The 26,850-nt window shown below is 36.8% G+C and overlaps 1 protein-coding gene across 2 annotated transcripts; it reads left to right on the forward strand.

Annotated features, from left to right (window-relative positions):
• The first annotated feature begins 2,278 nt into the window (after positions 1-2,278).
• LOC141638496 (lysine-specific demethylase JMJ17-like) lies at positions 2,279-26,817 on the forward strand. Of its 2 annotated transcripts, none has more exons than XM_074447909.1 (33): positions 2,279-4,337; positions 6,927-6,984; positions 8,301-8,423; positions 8,981-9,038; positions 9,152-9,288; positions 9,830-9,988; positions 10,092-10,178; positions 10,516-10,704; positions 11,656-11,808; positions 12,246-12,437; positions 12,526-12,594; positions 12,721-12,816; positions 13,382-13,468; positions 13,585-13,701; positions 13,870-14,077; positions 14,217-14,281; positions 15,059-15,117; positions 18,131-18,262; positions 18,399-18,558; positions 18,727-19,062; positions 20,382-20,573; positions 20,703-20,764; positions 21,648-21,726; positions 21,977-22,114; positions 22,213-22,346; positions 22,736-22,856; positions 22,934-23,007; positions 23,579-23,723; positions 24,382-24,531; positions 24,740-24,835; positions 25,182-25,277; positions 25,544-25,746; positions 26,456-26,817. In XM_074447909.1, the coding sequence occupies exons 1-33, from the start codon at positions 2,968-2,970 to the stop codon at positions 26,706-26,708; spliced, it is 5,598 nt and encodes a 1,865-aa protein (XP_074304010.1). In that variant the 5' UTR covers positions 2,279-2,967; the 3' UTR covers positions 26,709-26,817. The 2 variants fall into 2 exon arrangements, 1 of the variants encoding a protein (XP_074304010.1); XR_012542096.1 differs by having other exon boundaries at positions 2,522-4,337; positions 22,213-22,336.
• Positions 26,818-26,850: the final 33 nt, after the last annotated feature.

Consider the following 26,850-nt stretch of genomic DNA (forward strand, 5'->3'; position numbering starts at 1 on the left):
GTATTGTAAACAATAATTTTTTTAACGCTGACATTTATATACGGGGGTGAAGGTATAAAAAAATATAAAAGTAACCTCATAAAAGTTCTCAAAAACCCTAAATCCTCCGACGTTCTCTACTCATTTCATTTACAATTTGTACACTCTAAACCAATTAGGTAGCGCAAATGAATACTTATGCCTTACGTATAAGTGGAAGATTGTCGGTATTTATACTTGTCGTATAAAGATTCTTCGAGAATGGACATGCTAACGGGATTGTCATATAAAGATAATACCTTTTTAGTATTTATTACACGGGAGTGTATGTAACCGCTAACAATGCCGCACAAAGACCACGGCAAAAATGAACTTTTGATGTTTGTAGAAGAACATTGTCAAACTTGTGTTTTTTCCAAAATCTAGTACACTTATCATTTGAAAATGGGTTATTTAATGGGAATACTCCAAACTATGAGGGTCCTGCTCAAAATACTCGAAGCTTTATTTTAACTACCAATAAAACAAACAATTATACCCCTTCTCTTATATCAGAATTGATGGACGGGTTACCTGCTAAGCAGGTCCACGATTTATTATTGAGCCCTCTTTTTCTTTTCTCTATTAACCCCTATTTTGCTTTTCTCTGTTAAGCCCTCTTTAAACATATTCCTTTGCCTTTTTTTTCTAATCGCCATTAATGTGCCCTTCTCTCTTCTCCGACACACTTAAACGCCATTGATGATCGTCACCAATAAGCCTCATTTATCTTTTCGTAATTCATCGTCACTTACCCGCGTACAATCTATTGGTTCAACCTTAAAAAAGTTACTATCTTTCTCAAATTTAAATTTATGGGTAAAATGGAAACTTCTGTGATTCATCTGACACATTCTAATGGTGGTATAATTGATGATCACTGTCAAAGTTACTATCTCCTATGGTAATCAGATCATTCTAGATTTTCCATTCTTTTTATTTGTGTAAAACAATGAAAATTTTAAGTGATAAGTTATATTTTGAGTGTGTTGTGATTCGTGAACCTTGTAAACAAATGGGGGAAAAGTAAAACCAATGGATATCAGTGTCATTATGCAAAATTATTGGTCCATTGTAATTTGCACAAATTATTGACAATATATTATGTTGATTGTATTCTTCAAAGTCTGTAACAGTAGCACCATTGTATAAAGCTTAGTCAAATTCTCTAATTGTCTTTTTCTTGCTTTTTATTGTGTGGATGATATGTTTCTTTGGTTGTAAACACGTTGATTTCTTTGAGGAAAGGCCGAGGATACTACTAATTTGTGGTTTAAGAAGTGAGAACCATCCTTTTTTTGTTGTCCTCAAAACTGTGCCCAAATTATAATTGCAAAAATCGTCATTGGTAATTATCGATCTACATAAATTTGATGAAGATAAGCGTGATTCAAGGAATAATGGAAGAAGGATGCCAATTTTGATTTTCTGGTTTTTTTATTTATTTTTCTGGGATTGAAGAAGCATGCCAAATAGGGAAGATGATGAAGATAAGATTATAAGGAAAATAGTGGGCCCACACTGTAAATTACCTGCTTTTACAGGTCAATAATGGACCAATTCTATTTAAAGAAGAGTGGTGTAATAGTTGGTTATATTAGTAGTTAAATTATAGTTCAGAGTAATTTGAGAAACACCCTAATAGTATAGAGTATTTTCATTAAATAACCCTTTGAAAATTAGTATACTTTCTTAAGGGTAAGCTTTTAAAGACAATTGTTAAGTTTTAGTGGGATGTAGCGATAACAAACTCGTGTTTTAATAGAAACACTACTTTCTGTATTTGATTTTAGTTAGGCCCGCTCTTTTGAAGTGGGCGGGCACAGACAGTGAAAATTGACCCGCTTAGCGGGCTCAAGCTATAAAATAAGGCCCGTCGAACACTTTTTTAGCACCTGGGCCCGACCCGTGTCCAGCCCAAGCCCGCTTTTGATCAGCTCTAAATTCTATATATATACGACATTGAGTACCTTGCTTAATAATGAGGTAAAGATATACATTCTGTTATTAAATGTAATTTGTAATCCATATATAAAATATCAAATATTAAATATATATACATGAGACAAAACCGTTTTACTATTTTTATTAATAACAATGTTTAAAATAGCATCCTGTGCGATTTGCACGGGCATAAGACTAATATTTTTAAAACCGAGAGGCACCACGTAAAAATTCAAAAAACACGAGAATACCAGGTATCAAACGGTTAAAACAAAGTACCAAGGTCTATATAATCTCCACTGTCTATTCAAAAATCAACGACTCACGAAACACAACCCCTGTCATCAGCCTCATCATGTCCCTTACAAAAAAAACCTACGAACAACTCCATAACCCAACCGCTTTTACCAATACCACTCTCATCCCAAACTTTACAACTCACGCTCAAATCTACAGCGTTTAAAAAAACTCACACCCTCATCTAAAAACCTATCCATAATCGCGCGTTCATTAAATTAACGCTTCAATTCTTACCTCGCCCGAACCGCCCGGTCTGACCGAGTACTTTGAATTAGACCCGAAAAACAAACAGCACACAGAATTCAATCGATTTGGGGAAAAAATTAATCAAATTCCAAATATCATAAACCCTAAAATTAAATATATATTTATTTCTTTTTAAACTTTTTTATTCTCTCTCTTTTTTTTCTTTAACAACTTAACCAAATCTCCCACGAAAAACACTCTCTCTCTTTTAATCCTTTCTTAACCTTCGGATCATACTTTTTTTTTTTTTAAATTATTATTTACATTTCTTTTTTTTTATTTAATTGGTTTTTAAGGTATGCTCAAACCCTAGAAATTTCAATATTTAGGTTGAATTTGTAATGTAATGTTGTATCTGTTTGATTGAATTGATTAAATTGATTGCATTGTTATTGTTGTTGTTGTTGTGATATTATTGTTATTATGATGATTGTGATTTGATGAAGAAGAGTAATAATAATGGGGAAAGGTAGACCAAGGGCAGTAGAGAAAGGAGGTGGGATTGGAGGATCATTGTTAGCATCTTCGTCTTCGAATAATGATAATAGTAATCGTAATAATGGGTCAATGAATATCCCCTTAGCACCTGTATATTACCCTAGTGAGGAGGAATTTAAGGAACCCTTGGAATATATTTATAAGATTAGGGAACAAGCTGAGCCGTATGGGATTTGTAAGATCGTCCCGCCTAAGACTTGGAAACCGCCTTTTGCGTTAGACTTGAATAAGTTTACTTTCCCTACTAAGACCCAGGCCATTCATCAGCTGCAAGCGCGGCCGGCCTCGTGTGATTCCAAGACCTTTGAGTTGGAGTATAATAGGTTTTTGGAAGAGCATTGTGGGGGGAAGAAGTTGAGGAGGAAGGTTATTTTTGAAGGGGAGGAGTTGGATTTGTGTAAGTTGTTTAATGCGGTTAAGCGGTTCGGTGGGTATGATAAGGTTGCTAAGGAGAAGAAATGGGGGGAGGTTTTTAGGTTTGTGAGGCTCGGGTGTAAGATCTCAGAGTGTGCGAAGCATGTGTTAGGGCAGTTGTACTTGGAGCATTTGTGTGATTATGAGGAGTATTATAATAAGTTGAATAATGGGAAGCCCTATGGGTGTAAAAGAAGGGCAGAGAGTGATATGAAAGGTGATCAGAAATTAGATTCTACTAGCTCTAAGAAGAGACGCAAGGAAAACAGTGGGGAGGGTGTCAAAGTGACTGCCCCACAGAAAGAAGAGGTGCACGATCAGATCTGTGAACAATGTGAAAGTGGTTTGCATGGTGAGGTTATGCTTCTTTGTGATAGATGTAATAAGGGATGGCATATTTATTGCCTCTCCCCGCCATTGGATGCCATTCCGCCAGGCAATTGGTATTGTCTAGATTGTCTGAATTCCGATAAAGACAGTTTTGGGTTCGTTCCTGGAAAATGTTACTCTTTGGAAGCTTTTAGGAAGATTGCTGACAGGACCAAGAAAAAATGGTTTGGGTCTGCATCTTGTACACGAATGCAGCTAGAGAAAAAGTTTTGGGAAATCGTAGAGGGTTCATTGGGCGAGGTTGAAGTCATGTATGGTAGTGATTTGGATACATCTGTTTATGGAAGTGGGTTTCCTCGTTCGAATGATCATCGACCTGAATCAGTTGACGCTGAAGTTTGGGATCAGTATTGCAACAGTCCTTGGAATCTCAATAACTTGCCAAAGCTCAAGGGTTCAATGCTTCGAGCTGTACATCATAATATTGCCGGTGTTATGGTTCCCTGGCTGTATATTGGCATGCTCTTTTCTGCATTCTGCTGGCATTTTGAAGATCACTGCTTCTATTCAATGAATTATCATCACTGGTACGTGATTCAGTCTCAATATGTGATTTTGTGAATTTTCTATATTCAATGCGATGTTTAAAAGCAATTCGATAAACCCAATGTTGTCAGAGGATCTTACTTTGCCACTTCCCCTCACCTTCTCTGAAACTTCTATGAGATGATCCAATGTAGGATTAGCAGCTAGAAATATGTTTCTTACTAGATAGTAAGAAGGTATATACTAGATCGAGTTTAATTATGAGCCATATACAACAACAGCATTGGGTTACTTACCAAACCCCCCCTCCCTATGTGAGAGTTCCCACATGAATTGCAATTCTCCTATGAGTATGAACTCTGACACCCAAACATATTTTATAGTCCCTCCAAATCTTTATAAGGTCCCACTTTACAATGGACTAGATTTAAGAGGGAGCTAAAGAAAGACAATTTTACCTTCACATTGTTTCTTTCTTCTACACCCAACCATATTCTCACATCCTCCTCGTTGCCCCAGCCACCCACCATTCCCAAGACCCAAGCTCCACCTGGTTCGACCTACCCTACTTCCTCATGCCTCACTTCCACTTTGTTGCCGTTGCATGGTTTAAGACACTTGGTTGGGTATATGGTGGCTTTTGTGTTTGGTGTTCTTGAGATCTTTTGGGGATCTATTGTGATGTTTGGTTTGAAAGTGGTTTTAGGTCAAGGGTCTAGTGGGTCGATTATGGTGATGAGTCGTAGGTGTGGTGGGTTTGAAGGGGAGTGGATCGAGGGTGCTGGAGTCGTCTGCTGCATTGCTGTGTTGAACTGAGGGTGCATCGAGCCGGTTAGGATGGAGTTATTGAGGGTAGTGGGAGGTTGGATCGACAAGGGTTCGTGGGGTCATGGATCTGGTGGAGAGAGTGTGAAAAGGGGCGGCTGGATCGACTGAGGTCCGTTGGTCGCCGGTTAGGTTATGGATGTGGCAGGGCTGTAGGGAGGGTGGTGAAATCTGGTGGTTAAGTGCGTGGGGGGTGTGGTGGTGCAATGGGGGTGAGAGGTGGGTGGTATTCTCTTGTGGGAATGAGGGTAGGATAGTCATTTACATTAAAATTGGTTAGCTACAAAGTAGAAGCTTCCAGTGAATCTGCTTAAAAAGGAAATGTGGAACCCTTTTTAAGAATTGGAGCGAGTATAAACTCACATGGGATTTAGTTTTCATGGAAATCCATGGTGAACGAATTAAGTACTAAGCAGGGCGATTCCAGGATCTTGACCAAGGGGGTGCGGAATTTTTTTAAATCAGAAAACATCAAGTTAATAGTGAGAATTACGATTGCGTCAATCTGGCTCGAATTAGATGTAACGAATATTTAGGGTAAAAGTGTAATAACTAAAAGAAATATTTTCCTTAGTTACTTTCATGTGAGACTGTCTTTTGTTAATGATTAAATGTCACCTCAACTTCATCCCTAGAAAAATGCCAAGTGGATAATATTTATTTGTATGTAAAATACAAGTGTAATATTTTGACAAAATGATAATTTTTAAATTTAAATTATGACTTAGAAAAAAAATACTTAATTCTCTGAGAACTAAACATAGTTGGCATTTATGAGGCAATATATTAGTAGGTGTTGTGTATAAAATATAAATGACAGACGTGAGATAAGTGTTTATGAGAGAAGAGAAAAAAAAAAAATGCTCAAGTAAAACTACCCAAAAAGAATCGAACCCAGGTATTCTGACTTGGACAGTAACACTGCAACCACTTTGCCAGGACAAGTAAGCTGATATTTTCTACAACAAAAGTGGCTATATTTCTAAGTTCCGGGGGTTCAGGTGCACCCATGCACTCCCCTAGAATTGCCAATGATACTAAGAGTTAAAGGAAATTACAATAAAAAATTAAGCAAGATAGACTAGAGAAATCTTAACATCAGGCATTGGGGCACGGAGTGTCACTTTGTGGATTTTTCAATGTACTATGTCTAATACAGTGGCTGGGGGGAAGGGATTGAAACTTGAGTTTTTACTTCATGATTAACCGGTCACCAGTCAAAGTAGTGTATGCAAGCCTGATTTGTGCAATCCGTATTTTTGAAGCTAAAATTTGTCGATGAGGTTAGTTCATTTTGAATTGTCAAAACCTCAATTCAACTCTCTCCTCAAAGGATTGTGGGACTAGGTTTGATTTGGCGGAAGTGTAGGGTTTGATGGTTCTTTTGTAATTCTATCCCTGCCGGTAGTTTACGGATTCCATTTTGGTCGGACCTAACCAATAATTCATATTTCTTTTAGACATGTTTTATATGGTGGAGAATGAGTGTGGGATTCCCTAACCTACCTGCTCTTGTTTACTGAGACCGAAAGCAAACTGCAGACAATCTTGCCACTTGCTAGTGACACACGGAGTCGTAGATAGATGGTCCACTTGAACGACTGAAACATTTGTTTTCTTTTTTCTTTTTTTTTTCCCCGTATTGGTCTTTCCTCTTTCAGTTATTGGCTGTGAGTTAGGATTCATGCTGTTAGTTGTCGCTACCGTTTTTATGCGTACCCTGTAGAATGTGTCTCAAAAGTAGATTCTTCTTCAGCTACAAATTCTTAATTTGTAGATATCATTAATATTGTAACCTGCTTCAGGGGAGAACCTAAATGTTGGTACAGCGTTCCTGGCTGTGAAGCTCCGGCATTCGAGAAGGTTAGTTTGTAATCATTTCTTTTTGAGTAAGTAATACTACCTCCCTCCACTTTTTTCTTCCCATTTACTTTTTAGAGTTCAAACTTTGACCATGAATGTACGAAAAAATATGAAATTTTATAACATGATTTTTACGTAGTTACATTTGTTATCGATAAATCTTATAAAATTAAATTTTCAGAAAAAATGTTATTTTGCAAGTGTAATAAAACACGGTCACAAGTATTTCCTAGGAGACAACTTAAAAGTGAATTGGGAAGAACAAAGTGGTGAGGATGTAGTTATTAGTAATATTTCCCAACTTTTTATCGTTTTTTTTTATCTGGGAGAGCATGGCAGTAAATACTGAGGCAGTATAACTTTATGGTTGACTTGTTTTAATAGGAAAGTTGGCATGAATAATACTCCCTCCTATTCACTATTTTCTTCCCTATTTCCTTAAACGGATTATTCAGATTTTCTTCCCCTTTTTTATTTTGGAAACTTTTTACTCTTATTTAATTCATTTATTTCTCCTATTACCAAACCCCACCTAACTTTTACTCTTATTTTATCCATTCCTTTCTCCTATCACCATACCCCACATAACTCACAATTCCTTATTTAATTCCCAATTATTCATTCCTCTCTCCAATCCACAAACCCCACCATCTTTGTTTATTCATTCTTTAACTCCCTCCTTAATTCTTGTGCCCCAAAACAAAGGGAAGAAAACACTGAATTGGAGGGAGTATGAAATTATGAACTGTTCACAATCAAAATAGTATAACTCTCGAGTTGGCTCTCTCCAATGTTGACTCTATATGTATTGGTGCATAATAATGTAAACTATTAATACACGTTCACAAAAAAAATGGGCATTGGTGATGATATTTTCCAATTGTCTTACTACAATTCATGATCTAAGTTTTTTCTTCGATTAAGTATACATGTCTTATTTTAATAATATGAATGATAATACAATGACCTTGCAGCTTGTTGTGAAAAGTCATATTTGAGCTAAAATTTTGTCTAGTTTAGGTCTTGTGAAAATGTAGTACGAAGTAATATATATACAGGATTCTGTGCTGAAAATGGTTCTATTTAATTAATATCAAGGCTGAAAATTTCTTGTATTTATGCCAACTAACTGGTCTATTCGTAACTAGGACATTTATAACTATTCCCCATTTCCCTGAAAAGATAAAATTAATGGCTAAACTACTTTTATTTTTTCCTCTTCCTTTTTGAAACACATCCATCTTTTCTTAATTAACCTTATAACAGCCGTATTAGCATTGGAAAAGGCGATAACCAGTGGTTTTTACTGTTGGCAGGTTATGCGCAGCTGCCTGCCTGATCTTTTCGATGCCCAACCTGATTTACTCTTCCAACTTGTCACTATGTTGAATCCCTCTGTCTTACAAGAAAGTGGTGTTCCCGTTTATAGCGTTCTCCAGGTGTGCTGTTACATGTGATAACTATTTAGTAAACTTCTTTTGCGCGTAATATTCTAACTGTTCTTTGTTCACGAGATAATGGTATTTATACCACTGTTTGGCTGAATGAGCATTCTTGTGCTTATGGTGTTTGAATATGTATTCCTCTTGTTCAGCGTCAGCTAGTGCATCTGGTTCATCTGTTAGTGTAGTGGCAAGCATGAAAAATTTAGTCCTTTCGTTTTTTCATTAGGCTGCAAATTTGCAATGATGGACGTTGCAAGTGTAGGTCCTCAATGTGCTTACAATGTGCTTACAATTTTCAACTCAATAGATTGCTGTTATTTGATGCGATTTACTATTTCAATTAAGTAACTAGGCAAGTGTAGAGACTCCAATAGTGTGGTTCTTTTAGGTTCGTTTCTGACATGGCTAGCTTCCTTTGGTTCTTTTGATTGATTATTGTACATCACCTTGAGTTCTGTATTGCTTTCATTAGTAGCTTATGATTTCTCGTTGTTGGTTTGCTTGTGCTTTCGAAATGGCCTTGTTCATCTTTTGGTGCTTCACCTCTGAAGGAGCCAGGAAACTTTGTTATCACTTTTCCTAGATCTTATCATGGCGGTTTCAACTTCGGTAAGCAACTTTAAGATATTTGTTTCGTCTGCCAAGAGTACTTCTTTATCTTGTTAACATTTGTTTCATGTTGATGTGAGCTTTAACATTCTCCATTATCTATGATAATTTAGGATTAAACTGTGCTGAGGCTGTCAATTTTGCCCCTGCTGACTGGTTGCCATACGGAGGGTTTGGATCAGAGCTCTATCAGCGATTTCATAAGCCTGCTGTTCTTTCTCATGAAGAACTGCTTTTTGTGGTAGCTAAGGTTCAATACTCGGACTGACTGCGTAGAAATGGATGTTTACATTTATTACTCTTGATAGCTTAAGAGCTTGCTTCTTGCTCTCCTCCTGTATATGGCATATGGACGTCGGGCATCACCTCTTTAGCGTCTTTTTGTTCATGAGCATCACCCTTTGGTATCTTTAAGTTGATTCCTATATTACCAATCAGAAAAAAATGAAAGTACCAGGACTAGCTGATATACTTTTAGAGGAAAATGGAATGATTAGTAAATCGTGTTGCAAACTCTTGGTATTATATTATAGTCAAAGCCAGAATGTTATGGTTTGGCTATTGGCATGAAGATTCTGTAATTAATTGTACTCTAAGTTGAAATGTAATACAGTAATAAACTAAATTATTAGAACAAGCTAAAGGGTGCCGCCCATTTAAAAATTGAGGGCTGCATAAACCGAGATAGTTTGGCTTACGTATGCCTGGTGCTTTCTTTTTTCCCCTGTTCTTTATCTCGTTTGGATTATATCAATGTGGGCAACCAGTGATTAGATTCTGGTGACATGCAGATTGGTTGTGATGCCAAGGTTGCACCTTTTGTGATTAAAGAATTAGTGAGAGTAATTAGTAAGGAGAAGATGTGGAGAGAACGGCTTTGGAGAAAGGGTCTTGTGAAAACATTCGTAATGTCTCCTCGGAAGCAGCCTGATTATGTTGGGATTGTGGAGGTATTTGTTGTTAGTTGGATCAGCCATCTATATTGAGTTCAGAACTTGATATGTTTTCTAATCCTGTTTAGTAGGATGCTTAATTTAATTTCTGTTGTTGCAGGATCCTACTTGCATAATCTGCCAGCAGTATCTTTATCTTTCAGCTGTTATTTGCCGCTGCCGACCGCTGACTTTTGTGTGTTTGGAGGTATATGAGTTATTTATTTCTCCTACCCATACATATGAGGTTTGTTGATTTGAATTGCTAGTGAGTGAATCTGATAGCAAACTAGTCATCTCTTTCACATGATGTAGTTGTCTGAAGTTGTTGCATCTGTTGTACTGCGGACGTCATTTACATATTGTTCTTTTTCATCTTCACACATATATTGAGGTGGTGTGGCCTGTGGGGTTATCTTGGTAACGGTGGTATAGTTTTCTGTTCTCATGCCAAAAGGGACATAGCTAGTCCAGCAGGGTGGATGCATTTCTTATTGTGTTTGTATTTTGTTGGGTTCACTGAGCAAGTCTATGTTTCATTGCAGCACTGGGAACCCCTCTGTGAATGTAATCCAAGGAAAAGACGTCTCCTATACCGACATTCTCTTGCTGAATTGAGTAAGCTACTTTCATTGACAGAGTCGGCTATTTCTTGTTGTAGCGACAATCCACAATTGAGTAATCTACCAAGGCAGTTCAAGTGCTCCACTGACTCCGGCTCTTTATCAAAAAAGGTTATTTTTACAATTTTCCTATTCAACGTTGTCCCTTTTCTATCTCTTTCCTCTGTATATGTTAGTACGGTATTACCTTTCTACTGTGATTCGTAAAGTCATACGCAAGGCTTTGGGCAGACTAGATCTTCATTTATGGCCTGTGATGTAGCATCCTCTGAAGTTCTTTCTTTACGTCTATTTTTTCTTCTGCCGGACCCAGAGCTATTCCGTGATTTAATTTGTGTTTTGTTTATTCTATTAGCTATTCAGAATTCTGTTAGAATTTACTAATTTAGTGTAGTTGGTTGTTGTTGCCTGCACTCTGTTCAATGTTTTTGATTGCATGTATTTCTTGAGGAAAGTAGCTAGAAGCTTGAAACATGTTTATTGATGAAACGGATTCGAGTATATCTGTGCACAAGAAGCGTGCACATCTGATGTGAAAGCCAATATAATAGTTTAAATTTATCAAACTTGTAGTTGGTCGTAGCTCCATCATTGTCATGTACCACGTTTTTTTTTTTTTTTTTTTTTTTTTTTTTTTTTGACCAGACTCGAAATGTTGACAGTAGAAATAATATGGGAGTTGTTTTTACCAGCTTGTAGTATGGCATGTATGATATGCTCATGTGGATGGAGTTTTGGAAAACTAATTATTTTTTTATTTTTTTTTGCTTGGGACACATAAAGCTGTCTTGGAAATACAGCTGATCGCTTTTACGTTAGACTGAGGTTGTTTGGTTATATTTTTACAATTTTGGTGCTTTAATGTTATTCTCTATCTTCACAGGTGCTTGAAATAATGTACACTTCACTTGATGACTTACTATAATCAGTTCGATTACAGATTGTATCAGTACTCATATATCATGAGGATAAAGGATGATAGAAAATAAGCAGTTCTACGTCACTTTGTTTCCAAAACTGGTTTAATGTTCCGTCTTTTCTAACTTAGCTCTGTTCTTCTAGGTTAAGGGTAAACAAGTAACTCTTGCTCAACTTGCTGAAGAGTGGCTTCTGAGCTCATGCGAGATATTTCAGCTTCCCTTTTCCCCAAATGCTTATACCAATGCCTTGAAGAAAGCACAACAATTCCTTTGGGCTGGTCCGGAAATGGATCCGGTGAGGTTAATGTTTTCATTTGTTTATGTTATGTTGGCTTCACATCTAGAGGCAAACAAAATTTAGTTGATGAAGGCGGAGTTTGAGTTCACCGTCAACCTTGTTTGTAATTTGGATGACATATAGGGTAGGAGGGAAATAAAAGGGGAGGAAATGCATTGAGAATTGCATCGAATGACTGTTGCTTTACAATAAGTTGAGCTAGCTTGCCTATTCCTATCAAAGAACAAGTATTTGGGTTCGTTAAAAATGGAAACATGTTTTGTTGCGTCACCTAAATTTACAGTAAAGAATGGCAGTAGTGAGTCACTTACTTGATTCCATCATATTGCAAAGATGAATAATTGTGAGTCGATTACTCCATTGGTAATGGAAAACATCTGTTTTCTGCAACTCTAACAAGTGAATATTATTGTTTCAATACATGTCTTGTTTAGGTGCGGGATATGGTTAATAATTTAACTCAAGCAAAGGATTGGGCTGAGGGCATAAGGAAGTGTCTTTCAGGGATCCAAAGCTGGTCAAAGGATGGTTGCAGTGTTATGGAGAAAGTTCACTTTGAACAGATCAACAGTTTGCTAACCCGTGTTCCTTTTCCTTGTAATGAACCAGAACATGTAAAATTGAAGGTTCACTATTTACCCTTCCTGTTTATTGCCGACTCTGTACCTCATACCAGTCCTTGTGGATCCTTATGAGTGTCAAGTTTCTTTTCAGGACTATTCTGAAGAAGCACAGTCTTTAATTCAGGAAATTAATATTGCTCTCTCAGAATCTACAATTTCTGTAATTCTCTGCGCATGGCTCTTAATTTAGCAAATGATTTGGTTCCACGTTTTGGTTCACGGATTGATTTGCGTTTAAGTTTGTCTATTATTTAGATTTATGTTCTTTCTGTCTTTTTTCATTTAGATGACTGATTTGGAAGATCTGAATGGCCGAGTTTCCCATTTCCCAGTCTATATCCGAGAAAGTGAAAAGGTTGGGGAAAAGATTTTCGCTCTGAAGGTACAATTTTCTCGTTCTAGTTTGTCTGCTAAAATACACAATATTTTGGGCCTTTTTTTTGGGATTTGAACCCTTTAAAATAGAATGGTTTAATGTCAGTACTTTTTTGCATTTTGAAGGGGGAGTTCAATTTCATTATGATACCTTTTTTTTGTGGCTAATTGCTTTCCCAATGAGGCGTGTGCCACATATGTTCTTTTACGAGAAAATCTTTAATTTTTTGCTTTCTGCTGGAATATTGTTATTTCCCTTATAATGCAAGCAGCAAATTTTGTCTGGATCCTACCTTTTGAGGAGGCTGGATTTGCAACGTAGACTGAATATTTGAGTAGGGTATCTACTCGAACTCTTGGCTATCTAATATTTCTCCCAGACGATCCTTGACATGATTGGTATCTTGGGAGCCTTTCTAATATTTGCTAGTGGCATCTCTGTGAGCTCTTATCTGTGGACAAGAATATGTTTCACAGGAGAGTGATATTTTACGATTTTATTTTAAATTTTTGAGTTTTGCTATTTGGTTCTTTTTACCCAATTGTATTTATTTATGTGTGATTATGTTCAGGCGTGGCTTGAAAATGCAAGAAAATGTATTTTAGAAAAACGCCCTGCTTCCGTTGATATCAAATATCTTGAGGATTTGGAATCAGAGGTTAGAAAGATGAACCTACCCTCCTTAATGCTTCCTTGATAAATGTTTCATTTGTTTTTTCTCATTTCTTTCTTTCTTTCTTTCTTTCTTTCTTTCTTTCTTTCTTTCTTTCTTAGATGCTGGAGCTTCAAGTACATTTTCCTGAAAAAGAAAAGCTTTTGGAGCTGATTGCGCAAGCCAATATTTGTCAGGCTCGCTGCAATGAAATGCTAAAAGGACCAATCACCTTGGAGGTTTGTTTCAAATTTTTTGTTGAGCCGAGACTCTATTAGGGCTTTAGGTGTGTCTTTGAAAAAAGATTATTTGTCTGGTCGACAAGCAGCGCACACAACTATGGAAGTTAATTGTGGATAGAGTCATAGAGTTCAATGTTTTAGTGCTTCCGTTGTGTACTCTTGCAGGACCTTGAGTTGCTTGTGGACGAGTTTGCTACGATTGTAGTCGATATTCCAGAGCTGAAGTTACTATGTCAGTATCACAGTGATACTGTTTCTTGGATTTCACGGCTTAAGCATGTCTTGTTGAATGGCCATGCAACGGAGGATCAGGAAAGTGTTCTAGAAGATTTAAGATGCATTCAGAAAGATGGCTTAAAGCTGAGAGTTCAAGGTAGTTACTTTGACATGAAGGCTTTTATTGTGGAAAATTACTTTTCAGTTATATTTGATGGGGCTTCTTTTGTGGTAAAATTAGAACATAGAAGTCTCAAGGTCAACGTAGTTATAACTTTTGATTCTTCTCTTTGAAGTTGATGAGTTGGCTCTTGTTGACAATGAGCTTAAGAAAGCAAGCTGCAGAGAAAAGGCATTAAGGGTAAGTGAGTCTATCAAAGCTTGACGCTAAAATATGTGTAGTGATACTTAAATCATTTCTTTTATACGGAGTACAACATATTTATTCCTTTGTTACACTTAATCTAATATCTATGGTATTTTTTTATCTTTTTATTTTTTTTTTATTTTTTTTGGTATAAAACCATAATCTAAATTAGTAAAAATGAAAAAGGAAAAACCCCAGATGTACTTTATTCTCTGGCAAATCCGCCGCACTCCAGCCACCATCGTCACCGGGAAACGCATATCCTGGCTAGCCAGACCGGCTACTTATCACACCATCACGTGACCACCTCACTTAAATCATTCCCCAAGCCCATTAGCGTGTCAATTGGTTTGGGATCCAACGGTGTCAGGGAAATTGTACTCTAAAACCCCATTTTTTGGTTAAATAGTAGTTCCCGCGTGTGAGATAGGGAGGTTCTTTCCCACGATACCAGGTACAGTCGCTGGCAGTGGGTAATTCTGTTGGTGGGTAAGGGTGGTCAGAGGGCTGTGGTTGGATTTGTTGGTGGTGGTGGCAGGTTGTTAAAGAGTGGGGTGAGTGGTGGTGGGTTGGAACTTGAGGAGAGAGAAGTAAAATGAAAAAGGTTCATCACCTTAAGATGAAGGAGAAATATTTTTATCGTGTTACCAAAAAGATTGGCCTGTTTACCTCTAGGCGGAAGTGGTCCTATCGTAGGTAATGATATTTTTAGATGAGGTAATTATGTCAGTCAGTATGAGTGTTAACTCTGGTTAAATGGTTTATCCACAGGTTCGCCGGACCAAAGTGTCTCTAGAATTTGTCCAGCAAGTGTTATCTGAAGCTTCTATGTATGGTTCTCTCGACACTCTTTTGGATTTGATTGCACTTTCTTGTTTAAAATTCTATTCTTTATTGTTTATGTTATCAGGAAAAATTAGGAGTAAATGACCTATGATAGCCAACTTTTTCTAAATAACTCCCTGTTATAGTTTTTTTCGTCTTCCAAATTGCATACCAATTATGACATTTATGCATTCAAATAGATACCACTTCAGTACTTTACCTGAGTTCATCATTTTATTGTGCACTGACCATTCTACCCTTAATTTACTGCATCCTCCCGCGCTCTAAGCCTCTAACTGGTACTCCCTCCATTTCTCTATTTCCTTCCTACTCCCTCCTATTCATGTAGATGTTTACATTTGACTTTGGAGTTTGGATCTATTTTTTTATGTAAGAGATGTTTTTACCCATATGCCCCTTATTCATCACCCTCACACTTCCCCAGTTTTCAATAACCTCACCTCATTAACCAAGCTCCCTCACCACCTGGCACCTACCACCTACTGCTCAACCACCACACTCTGCCAGAGTTAGACTTCCAACCCTGAAAACACTAAAAAACAAAACTCTCGAAAAACACTCCACCAGCGAAAAACTCAATCCCTCGAAAAACACCCCATTCGTACCCTAGATCTGGGTTTTGCAGAGTAGAGAACTAGAGATTGGAATTTTCAAGGGTGGGTTTTGGCTTTCGGAGAGGGAGTACGTGTTTTCCGGCATGTGAGTGTGATTCCGGCGAGTTGGAAGGTTGTATTCGGCAGCTGGGAAGAAACTCTGACGAGTTGGGTGTCATTGATGATGAAGTATAGGGCGGTAAGTGGTGGGTGCCTGGGCGGGGGTGGTGGGTGAGAAGAATAAGTGTGGTTAGTGGCTGTTGGGCTTGATAAGGGCGTTGAGAGTTGAGAAGGATGATTGAAAAGGCCGTGAAAGAAGGGCAAGTTAGCAAGTGTATACGTTAAAAGTTTTCTAAATAGGAAACGTAAACAACTAGTTGAACATGCCGAAAAAGGAAAGCGTAAACATCTACATGAACGTTGTTGCTCATTCATGTACTAGTTTTACACTTTTATGGACTTTTTGCCATAATTTTTCCATATCTTACCCTTTTACTCTAATGAACAAAAAAATTCTCCCTTTTTCTACCTCTTAAAACTAACCAAATTATCATCAAATTACTCCATTATTAATCTCATTTTTCATAATCAAATAACGATTCTTATTTCACTATCACTTTAATAATTCATTATGTGTATCAAATTAGATAAATAAATTCTGTAGTAATTAAAGTAGGGTTAGATAAAATTAGGGTTTACAAAAATTATTGCAGACGACATGTAATTTGATACTCTTGTTGATTCCATCATCAGTCATTACATCATCATACTCTTGTTTTTTATGTAGTACACTTTCTTTCTTTTTTTTGGAGTAATTCGTTGACTGGCTCTTTTAGATTTTGAAACAATGGGATTAAATTGTAGAGTTTGATATGCACCTTCTTCATTAGCTCCTTTATTTGTTCAGTGCCCTTGGAATAATTTGATTACTTCTAACTTTCTAAGTAATTACACTTGAATATGAATGGGTCTACTGGTAGATTGATCCCAAATTTTGTCACTAAGCTTGAAGATGGGTGGGGCTGGTGGCGCAGGTGGTTTAAGGGGTTGACCGACGGTATGGAAGAGGAGATGTGGTGTTTCGGTAGTGCGGTGGCTAGTTTGGTTGGTGTGAGAGATTGAGAGATTTATTGAATTGAAATAGGATGGAAAATGAGAGTGTAGAAATGACAAGGGTATAATGGTCATTCATGTCCATGATTGAGTAAATCATGTCCATGAATGAGCATAACCCTACATGAATAGGAGTATTTGCTTTATCAGAGTCTCCAAGACGGAACTTTGACCGTAATTTTCGACATGTAAGTGTTACTTTCTTTGTCGAAAATAATATTTTGTGAAAGATGGTTTGATAATAAATGTGAATATTTTAGTTTTAGGTTTTAATAATATTTGTTCTCCAATATATTTACGGTCAAAGTTTTATGCTTTGCCCCCCAAAAAGCAAATGAGAAGAAAAAAGGAAAATAAAGGGAGTATCATTCACTCAGTCAAACACTTCCATTCCCTCCCTCTCCCTTCATATTCTTCTAAATTTCTGGGTAATGCAAAATAATAGAATATTTAAGCTTCATCATAATTTTTTTATAGTTTTCGCTGAAACCCTAATACCTAATGAATTAGGATAAGCTTTGATATTTATTTAAAGCTACACACTATTATTTGATGTTATTGTTTCTTTTAATTGTAGTGGGGTTGGTGTTACTTGTGATGTTTTTGCTGTTGTTCAGTGCTTGTCATTGATGAAATGTTTTGAGATTGTTAATCATTGGTTTAATTTGCTGCAAAATAACTTTGTTCAATTTGGGGCTATGAGATGGAAATCTAGGGTTCTTCAAATCTTGAAAAAATGCTGAAATGGGGAGAGTGAGAGAAAATGGGAAGTGGAGAGACAGAGGATTGAAATGTAGGTAACATTTGCAAAAATGATTTTTTGAGAGAAAATGAGAAGTGGAGAGACAGAGGATTGAAATGTAGGTAACATTTGCAAAAATGATTTTTTTTTGGCAAAAACGGAAGGACAATAATGGCAAGTGCTAAAATGTTGAAGAATGTAGGTAGTAATTTTTCCGGGGAAGGAAATGAACGAGTTTAAAGGGGTAGGAATAGAGGAAAAGGGATATTTGGAATAAGGTCACATACTTGGCTCAAAATGGAGGGAAAAAGCAACTTTTGGCTGGAGAAAAATTCAATTGGCTCAGATGAATACGTGAACCGGTATCTATTTTTATGCAAGCAGGTCATAATATTTTGTTATTGGGGAGAAGAATATAAAAGGAAGTTATTTGGGATTTTGGGTATGGTCAATTTTCATAGGTAGTTATTTGTAACTTCTTTAGTTATTACGTGTATCGGTTTTGCGTGATTTGCCCTCAATGACATATATTATCTTGATTTCTGCCAGATTACAGATTGAACTGGAAGAACTCTTTATTTCGCTTTCCGAAATCCTTACTACAGCGATTTCTTGGGAGAAAAGAGCTAAGCATTTACTGGCATCTGACTCGGAATTAGAAGACTTAAGGAATGCTTTAAGGTACTGGGGTATTCAGTTTTTTTTGAGGCATTGGGGGTAATGTTGTTGCTATACTAAGGTGAACTTGTGAAGAGTTTAATAAAACAATCTTAGCTGAACATTTTGTGTAATGAGTTCAAATTTGTTTATGCATTAGGACATCTGAGGATATAAATATCATCCTACCCTCTCGTCCTGCCCTCAAGGATGCTATGTCAGCTGCAGAGGCCTGGCTAGAGAGTTCAAAGTCCTTTCTACAGTCTTCTAGTGTAACATCATCTGCTTCAACTTCCCTGTTGGCATTCGACGAATTAAAGGTGAGCATCTGTTCTCCATTTAGGCTGCAGGTGATGTATTGTGTCCGATCCTTTGACATTTTGACACGATATTGTAATTAGAACACCGTGTTGCATTTAGTTGTTGTAGCAGAGTCATATTAATAGAGCTTTATGCAGCCTGATCTTATTTTTGAATACCATTGCCAGGAACAAGTTTCTAAGTCAAAGCTTTTGAGAGTAGCATTTGCTGAGAAAGCGTTGCTTGAAAATGTTCTGAGGAATTGCGAGGAATGGAGATGCTCTGCTTATTCCTCTCTTAAGGATGTAGAGAAGCTTTTGAATAGGAAAGATTATTTAGTAAAACAGTGCTCAGATGTAACTTCAGACATTGATAAGCTAAGATCTGAGGTTGAAACTGTTGTAGCTGCTGGCCTTTCTCTAGGGTTTGACTTTTCTGAGTTTTCCATTCTGCGGAGTGCTGCTTCAACCTTGCAATGGTGCTCTAGGGTCCTCTTGCTCTCCAAAGAAATTCCTTCACTTGAGGTAGTCACGGGATCCCTGCTTATGTTTGTTTGTGTGCAGCATATTACCCCCTCCTGTTTATATGGTTCCTTTGACTTTGGTGGTCAAGCGATAAAAACATTCTTTTTCTTTTCGAGTTTTCAGTAATTACAATTTCTGAAACATTGCATATGAAAATAGTCTGGTTTGATAAATAAAACTCAACTAGTATGGGTGCCCGGCTTCGCCCGGGCTACCTTTATTTAGCATTAAAATTTATTTTCAATTAACTAAAACTACTTTAAAATTGCGTAACTCATAAATTTATCATTAATATATTTTTCTATGATACGGAGTATATCTTAAAATTACAATGAAATAAATTATGAGACACATTCACTACTCCCGCTATTAATATTTTACTTAAATCGATTGGTTAGTTAATTGTTCATATATACTTTCTTTTGTTCTTAGTATTGTTACTTTTATTACATTCGTTATTACTACTTTTGCTTTCACTACTCCCGCCGTAATTATTGTTACTTTCACTACTTGTACATAAATATTGATAATTTCACTACTCGCGCTCGCTCTTGCTGCTAATATTGTTACTTTGACTATATCTAATGTTACTACAATTCTTTTCCCTACTAACAGAATTACTTTTACTATTTAAGCATCCAATGAGTGATTACTATCATATTACTATATCCAATGTTACTTCTATTACTTTAATAAATATATTACATATATGCATTAAATATATTACATGTATGTGTTAAATTAATCAAATCGAAATAATTATGGAATTTTATATTTTTTGGAAATCTAGCTTGATTTATTTACATTTTAGCAGTTTCCAAAATATAATATACTTATATTATATTTGTTTATGTTAAAATAATTAACATATTTATACTTATGGTGGGGCATGCTTATTTAAGGAAAATCACCATATTCCGGTGTTCTCTAAATTTATACTTCAACCAAAACTATATTATATTTACATTGAAGTCCCTTGATCAGGTCGATTTAAAACTATATAGTATAATTAATTTGTATAGATTTATTTAATTACATTGAAGTCCCTTGGTTTCTGGAATTAATATATAGTATTGATTATTGATTGATTGATAAATTTTACAGTGTCACTGAAGTTAGTGGTCAAAGTTGGCATTGGCTGATCACCAAAGTCAAATAGGGACAAAGTATTTTCGGATGATAGCTGTATTTCTATATGAGCTACGTCCTTGTGTGTGTGTGTGTGTGCTTTTTTTTTTTTTTTTTTTTTTTTTTTTTTTTTTTTTGACATACTTCTTTTAAGTGTTCCTCTCATACCTATTCATAAGTGCAATCCGCAGGAGATTGAGCAATTGATGGAAGAAAGGAAAGTCCTTCCGGCCGTGTATGAGGGATCTTTTCTCTATGCCTCATTGACTGAATCTGCTTCCTGGCAGAAGAGGGCCTCAGAAGTCCTATTAGTGTCATGTAGTAAAAAAGGATGTAGAAGATTTCTTTTATCTGATGCTGAGAATATTCTCACGGAATCTCAGGTGATCCATTGGTTATACATTTATTGTACTTGTTGAAACTTTGTACCAGTTTAACTTGTGTATGCGTCTAGTTCTTTTAAGTTTTGGAATGCCTGGGACCTCTGAACATGATATAATTCTTATCATCAGGATATGTTGATCTCCTTCCCATCAATAGTTGGACAACTCAAAGACGCAGTTGAAAAACACAAGTGAGTTTACTTGTTTTCACCCAGTTTTTCATAGATCTGTTTATCTATCTTTTTTTTTAGACTTGTGTGGACATTGTATTTCCGAACTAATATTCTTATTTTCTGAAGGAAAGATGAAAGGTTTGCATTGTGGTATTAGAATTTCTTTGTTAACAACTTAACATTCTTGTCACTGCTCTTTTCTTTTGGAAAGTTAATTTGAAGTTCCCCAAAATAGAAGTTGTCTTATGCTCAATTATGATTTGGAAATCTTATACTTCAAAGCTTGTAACGCTACCTAGAAGGGAGGTTAAGTATAATATCCTTGCATGAGAAGTTACATGAGAAGTATAACATCCTCTGGTGGATCTTGAGAGCAACATTTTTGGTGTAGAGGTGCTGCATTTTGTGAGGAGGTTTTGGCTATCTGTAAATACTTGTTTCTGTGAACAATTGGTTTTATTCTGGACAAACAAAACTGTGCCTCCTCCCATTGGTACGACTAGTGTTTACAATCTTATTTCGGAAGCTAAACTTTGTCAACTCCAATTGCAGGGGTGGGATAATTGGTGCTGTGAAAAGAAACTCGTATTATGGGCATTTATGGCTCTTGTGTTTTTGGTGGAGCTTCAGTTTCCAGCCATTGATTTTAATTTGTGATATCTATTAATGGCCTGCTGTCAGACTGTCTACAATGTTTACCTACTAAACGCATTAAAAGCTGTTTGTTATAAAACCTCTCTTGTCTCTACTAAACACATCATCTCTTGTTTAGTGCTTTTTCCTCACCTTTATCTTTGATTGCTCCATTACCTTTCTGCTACTTTCTTTTGGTTATAATTTATACTTTCTGCCTTGCTGTTCTTCTTTCGTAATGAATAATGATTGGCATTCTTGAGTGTAGGTCTTGGCAAGATAAAGCACGCTCTTTCTTCAGTGTTGATTCTGGTGAACGGTCCTGGTCAATGTTATTACAACTTAAGGTGATTACGGTTCCGATACTACATATTTCATTTTACTTACGTTCGTACGTTTGCCCTTTGCTTCACACTTCACTATGGATAAACGAATTCTTCTGGGGGAAGGAAAATGGGAGGCGGGGTTTTTTTTTTTTTTTGTATGAAGGGAAGGTAACTTCATTTGCCTTTCAGAAGTACCTTTTTATTTATTTTTCGGGAAGTGCGTGTTACTTCTGGTGTACTTATACTCTCAGCCTCTTTGATTTTATTTCAGGAACTTGGGAAGGATGCATTTAACTGTCCTGAGTTAGACGTGGTCATTTCTGAGTTTGAAACTGTGCAGACGTGGCAGCAAAAAGGAGGGGAAGTATTTGGATGTTTGCCAGGGTCATTGACGAGTTCCCTATTGAAGGTTTTTAGAGAATTCCATTTATATCCCATCATTAACGCAGGCGGGGGTTGGTGTAGAGTACCACTTCTAAATTTGGTATTTAATGTTCATCTTTTCAGATCAAGCAGTCATTATATAGATCATTGTTTATATACGAGAAGTCAAAATGCTCCAAAGTGAGTTACTTTTGTACCGGATGCTCAAGTAATTCCGATGATCAAGAGTTCATCGGCTGTTCAACATGTAAGGACTGGTAAGATACTTCTTTTGATATACGTGAGTCAAATGATTGATGCAGTGTAGAGAACTTTTGAATCGATGTAGTTTTCATTATTGTTCTTCTAGAAATAGTCTCTTTCTGTTATATACACTGAGGTGATACTATGTACATCTGATCCCCCTACCCTGCCATTGCCAGGAGGCTTTGGGGGCAATGTGATAATGTTTTTGTTGTGTTTAGTTCATGCTTTCCAATACATCTGCGTCTCTACACGCGTGTTGTAAGCTAGCTTTTTCGCACGAACCTTTAAAAATTTATTTTCCTCTGCATCAACAAGAACAACTTTGGTGGTGCTAGTGTCTGTTTTCCTGTGCGTGTAATATCTAACTAACTTAGAGGAGATATTTTTTTTTGATGGCCAGCTACCACCTTAGATGCTTGGTGCCAAAATCAGTTGGTTCTGGCATAGAGAAAGATTACATATGTCCCTACTGTGTATTAGTTGACAGCGGTTCGATTTGCCGAAGTAAAGACAGTCCCTTGGTGAGCATTTACCTTCGTCCAGCATACATTTAGCTATGTGGTTCAGTATTTGATTGACTTGCCTGTTAATGATTCAGAAATATAAAGGTAAGCGTCCAGAACTGGAGAGTCTTGTCCAACTGTCTTCTGATGCTAAGAAGTTCACAGTGAGGTAAGAACTATTCTTCTGGTATTGGAACCCTTTTAAATGTTCCCATTTTCCATTTAATTTCTCAGGGCTAAGCTGTAACTATTCGACTGTCTTTGTCAGATAGATCTTGGGGGGATTGTTGTTACTAAAACATTGTTATTTGAGCCAGTTGAAGTATTGCATTTGTTTTTGTTTTTGTTAAAAGGGCACGTATGACTATGAGTGATGGCCTGAGCAAAATGACCCTCATGAAAGATTGAATGTAACGGGGTTTTAATTTTTGAATGATGTTTTTGGCACCTAGGTTGAGTTTGGCAACTTTGAAGGGAAATTGAGTGTGAGTAAGGAGAAACGCATGAGATCTCAAAACATATTTCTCATGGCTGAATGGGTCATCGAAACTTCAGTACCTTTTTATTTTGTTATACCGTAGTTTGATATGTAAAGATTAATGGTTATTGACCAACTCTGAATTTTTTCCAGTCTCCTCACTTTCTTTAGTATGTTTGGTTGGATGTTTGCAAGACTCTTTCTTCAGTATGTGTGTATATGTAGTTCTGCTCAATTGAATAATTATGACTGCTCTTCACAGGCTGGAAGAAGAAGACATATTGTTAGAGATTGTTGATCAAGCTCTTGCATGCAGAGTCTGCTTGTCAGAAGTAGTGAATTCTTCCTTATCTTTCTTTGAGATGGATATCTCAGCCATCTCCAGGAAATTAACAATTGCTTTGAAGGTAATTTTTGCCTGGCTGAAGGTAATTTTTGCCTGGCTGACTTGTCATAAGGTTATATTCTTTGAAAGGTACTTATTGTTGATGATTCTGGAACATAAAACCTCCATCCCGTATTTTTCTGTCACATCTGACTTCGTTTGGAGCATTAATTTATTAAAAATGTAAGTAGAGATATAATGTAGAATTTGTCATCTTTGGTCGATCAAACAACTATGTGATATTGTGAAGTATCAGTCAAATTTGACACCGTTTGAAATAATATAAATAATTCTCGTAGGCCATCTGGCGTTGCTACTCTTAACTTAAGGGTGTGTTTTGGATTGAGGGATTTGGAAGGAAAGGGAGGAGAGGGAATTGGAAGGATGAGAAATCCATTGTTTGGTTAGCAAAATGAAGGTAGAGGGATTTGGAGGGGAGGAATGGATCCCTCCATTTTACTCCTACGAGGCAAATTATTTCCCCACCAACATAGGCAAGATTTGGAGGGAAAATCATCTCCTCCATTCTCCCTTCCTTCCCCTTCTCTTCTTTTCTCTTCCTTCCTTCCCTCTCCCCTTCCTTTCCCTCCTTTTTTCCTATCCAAACAAGGCCTAAATGATCTCCCTCAGATATATATCAAATAATAAAGCAACTGGTTTACTTTAATTATTGCATGCAGGCTCTGGATGTGGCTGGGGTGTGTGATCCAATAGCAAGACGTAAGTTTGACCAAGCGCTAGCTAGAAATTCTTGGAGGATTCGAGCTACTAAGTTGATTGAGGGCCCACAGAAGCCTGTGATGCAACAGGTTCAGCGCCACTTGAAAGAGGTAGGTGGCAGTATTCAAAGTATTCCAGTAACCATGGATGCCATTGTTTTGCACTGGGCTTAGACTGTTGAATCAATACCAGCGACATATTTCAGATATGTCTCAAGGAGAGAAGCTTGTAGAACTGGGCTTAGACTGCTGAACTTCAAATAATATTGTATTTTGGATTATTAAATTAACAGAGATTTCTCTGAATTTGATGTTTCAGGGTGTAACCATAAGTGTCCCTCCTGAAGATCACTTTAAACAAAAGCTTGTAGAAATGAAGGAAGCTGGTGCACGATGGGCAGAAATAGCCAAGAAGGTCTGCCTTTATCTTCCCTCTGAATCTAAGTTATCTCCCCATTTGACTTTTCGGGTTAAACGTTACCGAACTTCATAAATATGTTAAAAAATATATATATAATATGAAAAGTGTACTAAATTTAATTTAATTATAAAAAAATCTTTCACAAATTAAATTTTCAATAAAAAAAAGTAACACATACTTTCTACAGTATAAAATATGGTCATTTCTCGTCTTACGACTTGGTTATTGTATATAGTCAAATGGGAAGCTAAGTTAAGTTCAGAGGACAGAGGGAGTATATATTTTGTTCTCGTTCCGTTCTCCAAAAATGCATCCATAATTGACACTTCAACACATGCAGGTTGCTGGTGATAGTGGGGATCAAGAGTTGTGTAAAGTTTTCGATCTCATTAGTGAGGGTGAGAGGTTGCCTATCCACTTTGAAAAGGAGCTTAAGGTACAAAGTTTCTTACCTTTTTCTCCATTTTCTTTCGAGAAATGTTCTCATAGTCATATAATGTGAAGCTAACCCATTTAACTAAAACCCCAACTCATACCTTCCTTCCATTAACCACAAAAAATGAAAAAAGTGAAATAAAGAAACGGAAACTGGTGATATGGTTAGTCTCTCGATAATCTATCACTGGATCATCTCATATGAGAACTTGTGCTCCTTTTTTTCCCCTGATTTTAGTAAGTGTCCTAATAAGTTCCAATTTTCAGCTGCTGCGTGATAGAAGTGTCCTTTACTGCATTTGTCGGAAGCCATACGATCAGAAGCCAATGATTGCTTGTGATCAATGTGACGAATGGTATCATTTTGATTGTGTGAACTTGGTATCGCCTCCAGAGATCTATATATGCCCTGCTTGTAAACCACAGATGGAAGGAAAATTGTGTTTGTCCCCATCACTTAACCCCGAAAGGTAATACTCACTATCTGACATTATCTTTTATTCTTGTAGTAGTTGTATTTTTCTCTTTTATTGGGACTAGGTCTTTTGATTTCCATTTCTATTTCAACCACTCGTTATTTTTTGGCTTTTAAATGTGATGAATAAAAGCCAAAATAATCACAAAGCACTATTCACGCTTCTGGTTTGTGAAGCAACAGCTAGGTTATCTAATTCATGACACGATTTTCGTTATGGGTCATCCTCAAAATAACCTCTCTGTTTGACACGGCATAGGGTAAGCACATGTAAATACAAACTCCCGTACTTTGCCATGGACGTCAGTCTTTTAAGGCGCAAAAGTAATGTTGTTGCTATTATTGGGCTGGGTCTTCTGGAAGACGGTTTGTCAACAAGTATTTGTTAAACCAACACATTTACATTTATACAATCAGGCTCGATGAAATGTACAAGTAATTAGGTTGTTTTAACAAATTTTTTTTTTGTCGGACGGTCTTATATAAATAATTTGTACTCACTTGTCATAGTCGTTGATAGACTTATCAAACCGGTCGAGTTTAGGTCTGGTCATATCAGGTCCATGCGGGTCGGAGTCCTGGTCGTTTCATGTTATGAGTGAAGACCTACTCAACAGATTCATGACCCTTAACCGCTGGTTTGGTTGGGTCAGTTTTTGGCATGATTTTTTGAATCCTATTTCTTTGGCCATTCATTTCAACAGATCTCAAACAGCCAAGGATAGTGAACCACAAACACCGTCTCCTCGGCATGCTGAGTCGCGTTGGAGACCGCGAAAGGGAAAACCGTGGAAGAAGCGAAAGGCACCTGTTACCGCTGATATTAATAGGAGTCCGTCTTCGTCCGACATATTTGATAGGTTAGTATGGAAGAATAGGAAGGCAGGTAGAAGAATAGCCAAGAAAAGGGTAGAGTTCAAGAGTCTCTCCCCATTCTCTCTAACATCAATAGTGTAGGGCAGTTCTAATTCATCTCATGTATTCCATTCTTTCATTTTTTTTTTCATGGACCAGTTGTGCAGTAATTTGCACGCTGTTTCGTAATTAATAAAAACTTTTTTTTTTTTCAATTATCATCTTTTTTATTTGGCAGCAGTAA

Source organism: Silene latifolia, unplaced genomic scaffold (assembly GCF_048544455.1).
Source record: "Silene latifolia isolate original U9 population unplaced genomic scaffold, ASM4854445v1 scaffold_20.1, whole genome shotgun sequence".
NCBI classification, from domain to species: domain Eukaryota; kingdom Viridiplantae; phylum Streptophyta; class Magnoliopsida; order Caryophyllales; family Caryophyllaceae; genus Silene; species Silene latifolia.